The 14,710-nt window shown below is 46.9% G+C and overlaps 1 protein-coding gene across 1 annotated transcript in view; it reads left to right on the forward strand.

Annotated features, from left to right (window-relative positions):
* IRAK2 (interleukin 1 receptor associated kinase 2) overlaps window positions 1-14,710 on the forward strand; it is a 79,023-nt gene that overhangs the window by 30,282 nt on the left and 34,031 nt on the right. Inside the window, exons 5-6 of the mRNA XM_006758261.2 lie at window positions 7,220-7,366; window positions 13,643-13,734. Coding sequence (XP_006758324.2) covers window positions 7,220-7,366; window positions 13,643-13,734 — 239 coding nt within the window. The remainder of the gene's footprint in view (window positions 1-7,219; window positions 7,367-13,642; window positions 13,735-14,710) is intronic.

Here is a 14,710-nt window from a genome sequence, read left to right on the forward strand (position 1 = left end):
CTATATCCAATGAGCCAAACTGGCTAGGACTATTTTTTTTTTTTAATCCTCACCCAAGGACATGCTCTCATTGATTTCAGAGAGAGGAAGAGAGAGGGAGACAAAGAGAGAAACATTGATTGGTTGCCTCCCATACATACTCTGTTGGGTAGGGAGAAGGTTGAACCTGCAATCTGAGTATGTGCCCTGACTGGGAATTGAACCGTCGACCTTTTGGTATATGGGACAATGCCCCAACCAGCTGAGCCACACTGGCCAGGGCACCTCGGTTCTATTTTTTTTTTAAATCACAATTTATATTTTTGGATGGATACTACGGTCAAGTTTGTGTGGAATCTTTTAGAGACTATAATCCCAGGGGGAAAATGTTGTCCTGGAAGCCTGAGGTTGCTCCTGTCATAGTAATGATATAACCAGCTTGGCCTTTGCAACCAGGAAACCCAAAAGTGAGATTTGAAGCTCATCACCACCCCTTCTCATGAACGCTTTGACCTCCTTTACCCTGTCTTGCCCTCGAGGTTCTATTTTTATTTCCATGACACTCTGGTGTACCCGCCTGGTAGCGTGGGTGTTGTATCTGCTCAGCTATCAGAGACCAGATTTCCAGGCACGAAAGGCCACACCTTCTCCCTCTTCTGCTTTCTGTGGGGGGAAAGGAGGCAAGAAAAGTCCTGCCCTGTACCTTCCAAATCAGATCAGGTGGCAGCAACTCAAGAGTAGAAATGAAGGTGTATAAACATCTAAAAGACATCTGAAAACCCATAGCACGCGGAGACGGGGGTTTCACAGGAAACCAGACCTCTCATCAGATTGTCTCCATGCGGCCCCTGTCAGCTGAGCGCTGTGAGTGTGAGGACCCAGCCTGAAAGGTGCTGACAGGCTCAGCCACAGGGCATTCTCTCCCGTGTGAGCCCCCCCACTCCCAGCTGTAGGCCACTGCAACTCACTGAGAAAGAACAAGATAAACAAGAGAGAAACCGGACTGCCCTTAGGATGAAAACACAATAACGCCTTTTATATTCCCCATGGGTGGGGGCCATAGAGGGCAGCCATAAATGGGTGTGCAGCCATACCAGGTAAACGGGCGTTTCTGGCAAATGTGTCTTGACTGAGATAAAAAGACCTGTGCAGAAAGGGGAACAGAGTCAACAGGAATAGGACACTGAGTTCAGGTTGGGCCGGGTGGTCACCCTTACCCCTGTTTGACAGATGTGGAGGCAGGCTCAGCTGGGCCTCTGACAGGGGGGCAGTGCTTCTTCTGGGGCCACCGGCAGTTAGGGGTGCAGGTGAGACCTGCAGGAAGCTGAAGCAGTGGTGAGCAGCTCCTATTCTGTGGCCTGGCTCTGCAGGAAATGGCAGCCTGGGGCCATGAGGGGAGCTGGGACCACCTCTGCCTTTTTGCAGCATACACAGATGTATGAGGACGCCACTCATGTGGCCCTTTGAGGAACCTGAGATCCTACCCTAGGCAGTTTTTGTGGAGGGAGGGTGCCGGGAAAGAGGCCATCTCCTAAAAGTTGTCAGGGAAGGTAAAAACACAAGGACACCAAGTGGCATGGGGTGGCCCCTTCCTGGCAGGGGCACAGTGTCCATATCTGTACACCCCGGGATCAGTCAACTCGTGAATCAGCACTCACCGCGGTGGTGGTTCACTGCTGTGTTTTGTACTAGGGACTGTGCTCTCCCCTGCCTGGGGAAGGCAGCCGTGTTCCCTAAGACACAGCCCCATGGTTCCAGGGGTCCTGCCTGCAGGGCTGCCGTGGGCGAGTAACTAGCTTCTGGGCTCCCAGTTTTGGCCAGAAGGGCCTCCACCTGATGGGAGTTGGAGAGAGGGCGGTGTGGTCCATGGCCACCCTTCTGAAATGCCTGAGGACCCAGGTGGGGAGACGTGGGGTGTGTATTCTCCAGGGACCCGGCCCTGCCTCTTCACATTGGTTCTGGGAGGGGACCCCACCTTCCTGCCTCAGTGCCCCTTTGTTTAGTTTTCTCCCTCAGGAGGGTCTCCTCACCTCCCTGCGTCCCAGTTTCCTTCCTTGCTAAATATCAGTGCACATTAGACACTTGGTAGCAAATGTCAGAAGTGAGTTGGATCTGAATTTAGTGACCACCTGCTTACTAATGTGGGCCCTATGGATTTTCCAGGGCACACGGTTTTTGGTAACTCTAGTTCAGAAGACTCAGTTCAGTCATTAATATAGTTAGCTTGTGTATTGATTTTTTTCTTAAGAAACATACGTTTTGCCCAGCCAGTGTGGCTCAGTGGTTGAGCGTTGACCTGTGAACCGGAGGTCATGGTTTGATTCCCAGTCAGGGCACATGACCGGGTCGCAGGCCCGATCCCCAGTGGGGAATGTGCGGGAGGTGGCCAATCAATGGTTCTCTCTCATTATTGATGTTTCTATCTCTCTCTCCCTCCCTCTCTGAAATCAATAAAACTATTTTTTTAATATATTTTATTGATTTTTTACAGAGAGGAAGGGAGAGAGATAGAGAGTTAGAAACATCGATGAGAGAGAAATATCGATCAGCTGCCTCCTGCACATCTCCTGGGGATGTGCCCGCAACCCAGGTACATGCCCCCGACCGGAATCGAACCCAGGACCTTTCAGTCCGCAGGTCGACGCTCTATCCACTGAGCCAAACCGGTTTTGGCAATAAAACTATTTTTAAAAAAGAAACATACTTTCCTATGCAATAAATCCATGATCACTGTTGAAAAATTCTATAATGTGAAGAAACTGAAAAATGAAAACCTCCCCAAACCCAGAGTATACATTTATTGATAATTACACTACCTAGAAATAACTTCTGTTAACATTTTTGTATGTTCTTAGTCTCTTTTTCTCTCCATACATAGATGTCTTCTCTATTTTTACACATATTTTGCCAAAACACTGGTAACATATGTATCCTTTTTTGTTCACTCAATATATCAACGCCTTTCCACGTCAATGGATATACACATAACATCTTTTTATTTACTGCTAAAGTGTGAAAAACACAAAAGTTAAAAAATTAAGTGAGGGAGCCCGGCTGCCACGCACACCGGTTGTCCGTCGTGGCAGCGGCAGTGGTTGGGCTGCAGTAGGGCGGCTGCCTCCCGAGCGATGAGGAAGCTGCTCCAGGGAAGGACAGGAAGGGCCAGGTCCTAAGGCCTCTGCCTCCCAGACTCCACGCGGGTCCGGCTTGCGGGTGGTGACGGAAGATGGAGCCACCTAAGGAGATTCAGCCACTCTCTGACTTCCAACAAAGACCATCACCATCATTTCTTGAGCACCTGCTCTGTGCTGGGCATCATTCTGGACATTGGGGTGGATTCAAAAGAGATAAAAGGCACAGTCCTATCCCTCAAGCAGCTTGTAATTTAATTTGGGAGCTGAAACCCACTCAAATGATGTGGCGTAAGAACGGTAAGAAGCATTATTTTACTAGAATAGGCACTAGGAAAAAGTTCATGCCTTTGTCCTTGTCAAACCCTTGATGTCTTTGCTCATGAAATAACCAGATACGCAGATGAAAACAAAACCATTAATATTCACTTGAAAGAAGATACTCCGAGCCCTGGCTGGTGTGGCTCAGTTGGTTGGAGCGTTGTCCCATTTACCAAAAGGTCTCGGGTTCGATTCCCAGTCAAGGCACATACCCAGATTTAAGGTTTGATCCCTGGTTGGGGCTTGTGCTGGAGGCAGCCAATGTTTCTCACATTGATGTTTCTCTCTCTCTCTCTCTCTCTCTCTCTCTCTCTTCTCACCTCCCCGCCCCCCGCCTTCCTCTCTAAAATCAATAAAAATATATCCTTGGGGGAGGATTAAACAAAAAAACATGATATCCAGGAGTTGTCGGTAACCAGCAGACAGGCCGGTTGTTCCAGCTGGATGGAGTTCTCCATAATGCCTCCCAGACTTGGTTTATGAGAAGCCTTGAAGGATGTAGTTTCTCGTGCCCTCGATGGCGATATTGGTAATTGAGTTAATGAACTGTTTTACTTAAGAACCTGTAGAACCCCTCTAGAGGAGGTGCAAGTATTATATGGTGAATAAAGTAAAATAGAAGCTCATTTACTAAAAATAAAATAAAATAAAATAAAAATAAAAATTAATGAGTAGTAAAATACATAGAGACAGAAAGTAGGATGTTGGTTGCCAGGGCTGTGGGAGGGGGAATGGGGAGTTAGTGTTTGATGGGGATAGAATTTCTGGAGGTGGATGGTGGTGGTAGTTGCACAACAACGTGAATATACTTAATGCCACTGAACTAAACACTTAAAAATGGTTATGATGGTAAATTTATTTATGTTATGTGTATTTTACTATAATTAAAAAATAAATATACTAAAACTAAAAAAAAGTGTAAACAATTTAGATGAAAATGAAGACTCCCACCTACTCTTTATACTCACTACGTGGGCTGTAGAAGAGCTAACCAATGTTTTAATGAGGTTCCTGTGGTTTGAGCTAAGCCATTGATACACAGTGTTTTCTCTTAGTTCTGGTGAAAGTCGTCCAGAGTAAACACAACTGCGAAGTGATGAAAACTGGTTGGTTTCCATTCCAGAGCCTGAACTCTAAACAGCTAAGCTCTGCTACTTCTTTTATAAGTTGGTTTTATTTAAAAGAATACTATATCAGTGACAGTCAAAGAAAAAGTCACTTTTTATTCCCCATTCAGCCCTCTTGTTACTTCTGTGCATTCCTTTCTTCAGTTCCTGCCCTATTTTCCTGCTTTTTAAGGGTCCAGGGGAGTGCCATCTGCAGGTGATGGTAATGACCTTGGTATTTGATTAGTTCTGTCCTAACCAATAGTTCTGTCCTAACCAGTCCTAGGTTTGAATCTTATCAGCTGTTCGATTCAGGGGAAAATAATTTTGCCTCTGAGAGCCTCCATGTGCTCAGAAAAAACAAATGCAGATAATTGTTGACCAGCAGAGATTGTCATGAAAGTAAAATAAACCTGCTTGGCCCTAGCTGGTTTGGCTCACTGGATAGAGCGTCGGCCTGGGGACTGAAGGGTCCCAGGTTCCATTCCAGTCAAGGGCATGTACCTTGGTTGCGGGCACATCCCCAGTGGGGGGTGTGCGGGAGGCAGCTGATCAATGTTTCTCTCTCATCGATGTTTCTGGCTCTCTATCTCTCTCCCTTCCTCTCTGTAAAAAAATCAATAAAATATATTTAAAAAAAAATAAACCTGCTTGGTGCCATACAAGTGTAGTGCCATGCATTTAGTGAGCATTAATATTGTTCTAGTCCCAAAGCTTGTGTTTGAGGTGTTTTGGCTCCATGGTAACAATCAGTTTTGTTTAGAGAGAGACAGTTTACCTGTTGGAATGACTGGATGCTACTGGGGACTCAAAGGCTGGAGGGGGGTTGTCTCTGCTCCACCTGATGATGCAGGTGTGAGAGTTAACAAGGCAGAAGCCTTCCCTGGGACTTTGGTGCCCCCATTTTTGTGGTTTCCAAATATGGGTCTACTGCAAACCACCAGTGAGTGAGGGGCCATGCATGCAGGGCTGCAGAATTTGGATTTGATCTGGGAGGCAGTGGGGAGATATCAGGAGTCAGGTGAAGAGTATATTCTTTATCCCCATGATGGGGTCATGAAAGCTTCCAGCAGAGGAGTGTTGAGGCCAGATCTGTATTTTAGTGAGATGCAGCCTGGGAGGGATCTGAAGGCCTCTGAGCTGGAGGCAGTGGCTGCGGGGAGAGATGACACCAAGGTAGCAATGGAGGAAGCTGCCTGACATAGAGAAGCTGGGTGGAAGCCAGTGTAGACACCCTGACAGTACCTTGGGGTTTCCCAAATCGATGCAAAGGGGAAGTGATTACAGAAGGCAGGTGACCTCCACCCAGGCTCCTTTGGCCAGCCCTGTCTGCCCCGCTGTGTGATCTTGGGGAAGCACTTAACCTGCCCAGGCCTCAGTTTCCTCATCTCTAACTGGGATAAAATGGAAAATCCTTGTGAGGATTTGATGTATGCAAAGCTGGGCCTGGGTGTCACAGTGTTGGTACTCAGTTGACGTAGCTGCTATTTTCAGAGTCCCTGTCTATAGAACAGGGAAGGATGCGTATGTTCCTACTGCTTGTGGAAGGGGAAGCTGTAGGACTAGCCAGAACTTTTATATTCAGGGGATCAACTAGGGACTTAGCAGGATGGATAACTTTAACTACCCTACGTGTTCAGGGAGATGCATAATTTATAGAACCCTTTCATTTTTCTTTCATTATGTTTTTATTGATTTCAGAGAGAGGAAGGTTAGAAAGAGAAAGAAACATCAATGAAGAGACAGAATCATTGATCAGCTGCCTCCTACACACCCCCTACTGGGGATGGAGCCCGAAACCTAGGCATGTGCCCTGACTGGGAATGGAACCGTTGCCTCATGGTTCATAGGTTGATGTTCAACCACTGAGCCACACCAGCTGGGCTATAGAGCCCTTTCATGCCTGTGTTCTCATATTTCCCTCCCAACAGTCTGTGAGGTAGGCAAGCAGATATTAACACAATCTTCCTTTTATAGGTGAGGAAACAGGCCCTTGGAATGAAAGTGACTTTTTGCTCGGCCGGTGTTGCACTAAGAGGTTGCTGGTTCGATTCCCAGTCAGGGCAAATGTCCCAGTTTCAGGCTTGATCCCCAGTAGGGGGAGTGCAGGAGGCAGCTGATCAATGCTTCTATCACTCCCTTCTCCCTCTCCCTTCCTCTCTCTCTAAAAATCAATAAAAACATATTTTTTTTAAAAAAAATGACTTGTCTAAGGTCACACAACTAGTAGGATTACATTTTTTTTTTAATCCTCACCTGAGGATATGTTTATTTATTTTAGAGAAAGGAAGGGTGAGAGAGAGAGAGAAACATTGAGTTGCCTCTGGAATGCATCCTGATTGGGGATCAAACCTGAAACCTTGGTATGTGCCCTGACCTGGAATCGAGCCTGAAACCTTTTGGTGTATAGGATGACACCCCAACCAACTGAGCCACCTGGCCAGGGCACAGCTAGTAGGATTAGAAACCAGGTGTTCTGACTCAATGTCAGAGCTGGAGCGATCACAGGCGATTGTCCTGACCAACCGCTGTATTTTACGGACAGAGCGTCCGAGGCTCCGAGGGCGAGAACTCGCTGGGGCACACTGTGCTTTCGAGGCAGAACCTGGACTAGACCAGCCTCCGATGGCTGTCCCACTTCACTGAATGATAACACCTTTCTTCCCTTCCCCCTTGTTTCAGGGAAACCAGTTCCTGAAATCAGGCCTTCTGTCCCAGACTTCCCGGGTGCCGAGAAGCCAGGAAGGCCCTGGGCAGCTTTGGTAAGAAACACGGAGGATGAACAGAAAAGGGGGCAGCCTGTGAGGCCAGCTGCCCTTCCCGACCCAGGTATTTTTAATTAAATTAAATTTTTTTAATTTAAAGAATACTTAAGGAAATGATTTATCTATAAGGATATTCAGCTCAGTATATAATGGCAAAAAATTAGAAACAACAGTGGGAATGGTAAAATTAATGGCAGGTCATTGCAATAATACGTTAGCCTAACATAATACTGTTAACATTATTAACATAACAGTGCTGTTAACAATGATTCGGATATGTATGCATACATGGAAACATGCTTACAATATATTAAATAAAAAAAAGTCAGATAATAAAAGAATATACTGTTTTTTACCATTTTACTCAGTGAATGAGGGCTGTGTGCCGGACACTGTTCTAAGCACTTCAATGATGTTCACTTATTTAATCCTTCTTAGCTGTGAGCTTGGTGATTATCTCCATTTCACCGATGAGAAACTGTGAGTGTAGAGCGTTAAACAGCCTGCCAGGGTCATATGCGTGGGGCCCAAGTATCTTACCTGCCCCCCAGCACGGACTGGCCCTGCATGTCGGCTCCAGGATTCGGAGCCTAGTGACCTCTCTGTCTGTGTCCCACAGGCCCGGGGCCTGGCCTTTCACAGCCCTGTGGTGGGTGCTACATGCCCTGCCACCGGGTCCTCTTTGCCAGTCACAGATCTTTTGCTTTGTTCTGTGGCACCTGAAGCACCGAGAGGAAAGTGATTTGCTCACGGTCACCTGAGTAGGAAGTAGCATCTGAGCAGTGTCGTTTGAACACTTGTGCCCCTAACCTCTGCACACATTGCTATCCCGAAGCCTTTCAAACCACTTCAGATTTGTCTCCATTCTGAGTTGTTTCCTGTAGCTAAAGAAAAAAAAAAAAAGCCCAGGAAAGGGCTCAGGGACAGTTTACCCCATGACGGCAGGATTCCGCTATAACTTCCCTGAGGGGAATTGCTACTCATGCCCACATCTCCATTGTCACTATCTCTCCCCTAGAGTCCAGCCCCCCTACCTTTCTCCTGCTGCCTCCTGAATGTGAGCCAAAGATCCCAAACCCATGAAGCCTCAGTTCACTAATGCGGATCCTGAAGCCAAGGTCAGCATGGACTGAGAGGAGCATGCATAGGCTTTTGCATTAGACCCGCATTTGAATTCCAACTTTGCCACTTTCTAACAGAATTATTCAGCCTCTCTGTGCCTCAGTTTTATCATCTATAACATGGGCATAATAATAATACCTACAGCATCATGTTGTGGTAAGGAACCGTACACCACAGGTTTGCCCCATGTAAGTGCTCATTAAATGTTAGCTGATGTCATCCTGGCTGATGTGGCTCGGTTGGGCTTATCCAGTGCACAGTCAGTAACCAGTTTGATTCCTGGTTAGGGCACAGGGCTGGGTTGTGGGCTCCATCCCCGGTAGGGGGCGTGTAGGAGGCAGCTGATCACATTTATGTTTCTCCCTCTCCATTCTCTCAAAAATCAAAGTTTTTTAAAAATTATTTTATTATTTTTTATTTTTTTGGTCTTCACCTGAGGATATTTTTCTATTGATTTTTAGAGAGTGGAAGAGAGAGGGAAAGACAGAGAAATATTGATGTTAGAGAAACACATTGATTGGTTGCCTCCTACAGGAGCCCCAGACAGGGCCTGGGCCAGGGAGGAGCCTGCAACTGAGGTATGTGCCCTGGACCGGAATCAAACCCGGCACCTTTCAGTCCGCAGGCCAACATTCTTTCCACTAAGTCAAACCGGCTAGGGCTAAAAAAATTTTTTTTAAATGTTCGTCAATGTTAGGAACATCCCAGACACCCCAGATAGTTCAAGTCTGGAAAATTAATTCTAGGCCAAGGAGTCTGAGTTATTTCCTGTAGCTAAAGGGGGGGAAAAAAAAGAGTGCAGAACTTTGATCAGCAATTAAAGATAAGGGGAAATCATCATAAAGCGAATGTGATACTGGTTGATGGTCAATGGGAAACATGGTAATAAAATAAGGAAATTCTAGGGGATGGCTGGTCAGGATGGAGGAGGTGACAGGTGTAGCCACTTTGGTTCTTCCTTATCTAGGTGACTGCAAAAACAAGCATGACGTGTGTCTGCCAGCTTCTGCACCCTTCAGTTTCTTGAATGGCCCTCAGAAGCACATGTGCCCTGGCTGGTGGAGATGATAAATACCATCTATAGACAGAGACAGGAAGTTGATTGTTTATCTTTGCCCAAACTAAAAATAAGAGAGTAATCATCAAATAACCCAAAGGTTGTCCTCTCTTGGGAAAGCCCCAAGCTTCCTTTGGGCCCCTAAGTTTAGGCTGATTATCTTGTAGGAATGGAGAATTCGGGGGCAGGGAAGGCTGGGAAGGGTATGGTAAGTGGGAACAAAGACTGCCTACGTGCAGGAGACACCGGCCTGGAGGTTCTAGGTCAGTGGTTCTCAACCTTCCTAATGCCGTGACCCTTTAATACAGTTCCTCATGTTGTGGTGACCCCCAATTTCATTGTTACAAATTGAACATAATTAAAGCATAGTGATTAGTCACAAAAACAATATGTAATTATATATGTGTTTTCCGATGGTCTTAGGCGACCCCTGTGAAAGGGTCGTTCGACCCCCAAAGGGGTCACGACCCATAGGTTGAGAACCACTTTTCTAGGTACTGCCTGGTGAGTCACACTGACAGCCAGGGAGGTGAGGGCCCCTGTTGCTCCCACCCCTCACCGTGGTAACTGGGGAAGAATGCATAACCTGCCAGAGCTTCTGGCTGAATGAGTGCTGGGGTCAGGATTCAGCTCAGGTGAGTTGCCCAGAACCCACTTTTGTTTTTTTTAATTAAAACAATTTTGATATTTTAGAGAGGGGATCTCCATGCCTCAACCAGAGGATCCAACCTGACACCTTTTGGTGTGCAGGAAGACACTCTAACCACCTGAGCCACACCGTCCAGGGCCAGAGCCCACCTCTTTTTTTTTTTTTTTAATGTATTTTATTGATTTTTTACAGAGAGGAAGGGAGATGGAGACAGATGGAGAGTTAGAAACATCGATGAGAGAGAAACATCGATCAGCTGCTTCCTGCACACCCTCCACTGGGGATGTGCCCGCAACCAAGGTACATGCCCTTGACCGGAATCGAACCTGGGACCCTTCAGTCCGCAGGCCGACACTCTATCCATTGAGCCAAACCGGTTAGGGCCAGAGCCCACCTCTTAACCCCTGTATATACCAAACCCCTTGCAGTAGGTGAGGAGGAAGTGGAAGATGTGTGGAAGAGGAAAATACTTGAGTAGGTGAGCCACAGACACGTTCTGAGCACCTCGTTAAACAAATTCTCAAAGCCAGAATCCAGGTAAAAGGGCTCTGAGTAGCTGAAATAACTCAAAAAGCCTTTGCTGTCGGAGAGGCCACTGGGCTGTCGATAAGAATTTATTTACTCTTATTCCACACAGTTTTACCAGCTGTGGTGCTCCATACATACATAGCAGACAGAGACTGACCTTTGTGCTTTAAAACTGTCATATCTTTTAATCTGGACAAGAACTCCACAGGAATGGTCTGTTATTGCTCTTTTTACATTTGAGGAAGCTGAAGAAGTGAAGCGCAAATCACCAAGTTCAACTCGTTAGTCATGTTGGAGGCAGGACTTGAGCCCAGTACTGTCTGATAAACAGAAAGGAGACAGGGAGGCTGCAGAGGCAGACCCCTGCCAGCCACAGGGCAGGGGACAGAAGACCCCAAATGCCAGCACTGCCGTGTGTTCTATACTCAGGCCCACAATGGTGCCATGTGGCAGGACGGGATTTGCTCATTCGGTTTGGGAAAGCAGACATTCTAGAAAGATTTTCATAGGAAATGCTTGTTGTTGTGTTTTTGGTTGTTTTTTTTGGTAAACGTTTTGGCACATTAAAGGTTAACTCTTAGTGTTTTTGAAATGACATTTATGTAGCCCAGTGTCTTCCCTGACCCAGTCCTTCCATGAGCATTTACAAAGCAAGGGCTAGTCCTTATCTGGCGTGTCAGCCTTGTAGTAGTGGCCCAAATCCCATTCCTGTTTATTTACAAAACCAGAGGGAGACACCTCTCCTCATAGGTCACAAGAGTGGACCTCGGTGACCCCCCCTCCCCCAACCCAAGAGACCTGCTGCAGCTCCAGACTGAACCCCAGGCATCAAGTCAGACCAGAAAATTCTGGCTGTGTGAGGTCAGTGCTGACCTTGGAGTCACAGGGCAAAGGAAGAGGACAAGGGACTATGGGTGTAGCTCTGCTCAGAGGCCAGCGCTGGGTCAGGGAGAGGGGAAAGACGCAGGAGGGAGATGGAGTTGGGCTGGAGCAGCAGTTCCCAGAATGTGGAGCCTGTACCCAGTGGTACATGAGAACATGGATGCTGGAAAAAAAAAATATATATACACATGCACAAAGAACTAGGGATTTCAAGGCTAAATGCATAGTCCAGTATGTGAATTAAAGTGGATTGGCAGAAAAACATCAAGTAACTCAGTGAGGCGGCACGGAGGCAGGCCAACATCTAGGAGAGAGGGATGAATGTGACAGGCCAAGGGTACTGGGCAGAGGCCAAGACGAGGCAGGGCAAGAGCGGAGACTTCATCACAGGGGCAGCAGTGGGAGGGAGCCTTTCTGCAAGGCAGGAGCCCTGCACTGCTGGCCAGTGGGCACTTGTATTCCAGGCCACCTGAGGAGCAGAAGCCAAGAGGAACACAAGGGTTTTCATAGGACAGATGCCTGGGAGAAGATGTGGAAGGTGCTGGGCAAGGCTGGGGTGAGAAGGTTGGGAGGGAGTGTCCTGCTTGAAGTCTAAGGCAGGCTCAGGGTGTCCTTGGGGAGACCAGAGTTCCCAGCCATCAGAGTCTTGGGTCTCCTCTTAGTCTCCCCTCTTCACTCCTTCACTGCGGGGAGAGGGGAACCAGTGGGAAGCTTGGCCTGGGTGCACATGGGGGATGGATGTGGGTGAGCAGCAGCGCAAGCGCTCTCATCAGTTGTGCTGCCAGCAGCTGGTCTGCAGCACATAGCTGGTATTATTTTTTTGTTTTCAACCTGGATTAATTAATCTGTGTATTTGCCAAAGGTTTACTTCCAGTGTCTGAGCTATAGCTCTTACCCCGAAGCTTAGTTTACGGTTATAGTGCACTGATGGACTGGTGTGTGTGTGTATTTGTAGTGTCCCATTTTGGGGTTCTCTGATGCATTGTGAGTGTGCAAATATGGTACCTTCTCAAATGTCGTTCTTTCAAATATAGCCAATACTGGAAAATGTGGAAAACAAAAACAAAAAAAGCCCTGAAACTCTGGAAACCGTAGCAGACCCAGGGGAGAGGCTTAGGGTGGCCTCCTGTTAGGCTCTGTGAGGATGAAAGAGGGGTTGTATCAGCTGCCCAGGTTAATGGTTTAGCAAGGCTCATTGTCGTTTCACCTGTGTTCTATTTTCAGTCTTCTGCATTATTTTATGGCCAAAAGTCCAGATTAATCATTCCTTTCCTGATATCGTCAACCAGAAATACGGGAAGCAGGTGAATTTGACCTGCCCCCCCCCCCGGGGTCAAGGCCAGGTTTCCTTGGAAGGGCGGCCCCCAGTTACTCAGAGGCCTCACTCCCAGCATCTGTAAGGAGTCGATGATAATGGTACCTATCTCCTACGATTGTTGTGAGCGTTAAATGAGTTAAAACAGTGAGACATTTTGAGCTGTCGCTGATGTCACTGTTTGCTGACTAAGTGCCTGGAATATTTACCGCACGCCTGGACTTTTCCTCCACACAGGTGCCCTCCCACCTCGTACCCACTTTTCAGAAACGTTTCCCCATCTCTCAAGCCCAGGTCAAATGCTCCTTCCTCTGTGAAACCCTCCTTGATCCCCCAGCCTGCGACGGCCAGCCTCTCCTGCTCTGACTCAGAGACTTGTCATGGCCATTCCTGCCACGGTGGAGGTTTCTGGTAGGCAGGCTTCGTAGCTAATTGCCCTGTGTTCTCAGATCCTCGTGAAGGAGGTGTGACAGTGCAGGGATTAGATGTCACACAGGTGATACTCTATTTGAAGGCTGGCTCTGCCACTTGCTGTGTGGCCCTGAGCAAGTGGCCACCTCCAGTGCCTCTGTTTCTCCACCTGCCAAATGGGGACCAATCCATAGGGTTGTCCTAAGGATTCATTTAGGTACAGCAAGAGGATGGTGTAGTCTGGCGTCTGGGGGTGTCAGGAAATAGTAGCTGTCCTTATTGACAATCAGAGCCTGGTTTGGCCTGGGGGCTGACAGAGGCCCCTCCCTCTTTCATCAGGGGGGCCACTTTCTGACCCACAGTCCCTTCTTTCCAGGGCCTGCTCCAGCCAGAGCCAGCCTCCTGCCTCCTCCTGAAGATGCCCCTCCCTCCTTAAACACTGACCTTCCTGCTTCATCTGATTCAAAGGTAAATCCCCATCTGAAAGCCATATCCCCGTTTGTGGCACTCTTTCTCAGGACAGCCGTGCATGTATTCCCTGAGACCAGTTTGGGGGTTAGAGTGGGGTGAGGGGCGGGGGGAAGGAGACCAATTGAATTACTCTGAGCTTTTAAGGTATAAGTACTGACAGTCAATACAACTGGAATGGGGTTGGGGGTGAGGGGGTTCATGCACTAGTGAATAAGCATTTTTAATGAGCTTTTCCATTATTTGTGTATAAATGAGACCTGATAATTGGCAGGTCTCATTTATACATAAATATATTGGTTGTAGTAGTATTTGTTTACAAACTGCCTCCCATCCAGTTTTATTTTTTTTTTCCAACCCAAAATATGTTTGTATTATTCTGAATTTTCAATGACTTGGGTCCAGGCCACATATGAGTTTCATGGGTCTTAAGCACTTGTACTTTCACGGGCCCTGTCTTTCATTAAAAATAATTTATATTTTATAATTACATTGATATAAAAGTGAGTATAATTCAAGCTAGATTAAAAACGAAAACATTTTCTCTGACTTTAAAAGTTTCTTCTGATTTTTCAAGAAATTAAAACATATTCATTGGCCTCTAAAAGTGTGTGGGCAGGGTGCCTGGTGAAGCAGCTAGCACTGCAGGACTGATTCATGAAGCTGTGCCAAAATGCAGACTCACTTAAACAGGGTTTTAGTTTTCTTTGAAAATTAATCATGCCCAAAGATGATAACTTGGGAGAATGATCATAGTGTAATGTTAAGTGAAAACACCAAATATCAAAGTAATGTGTGCACCATGATTCTAGTTCAGCCGTGGGCAAACTATGGCCCCTGGGCCGGATCCGGCCCGTTTGAAATGAATAAAACTAAAAAAAAAAAAAAGACCTTACCCTTTTATGTAATGATGTTACTTTGAATTTTATATTAGTTCACACAAACACTCCATCCATGCTTTTGTTCCGGCCCTCCA

Source organism: Myotis davidii, unplaced genomic scaffold (assembly GCF_000327345.1).
Source record: "Myotis davidii unplaced genomic scaffold, ASM32734v1 scaffold73, whole genome shotgun sequence".
Lineage (NCBI taxonomy): Eukaryota > Metazoa > Chordata > Mammalia > Chiroptera > Vespertilionidae > Myotis > Myotis davidii.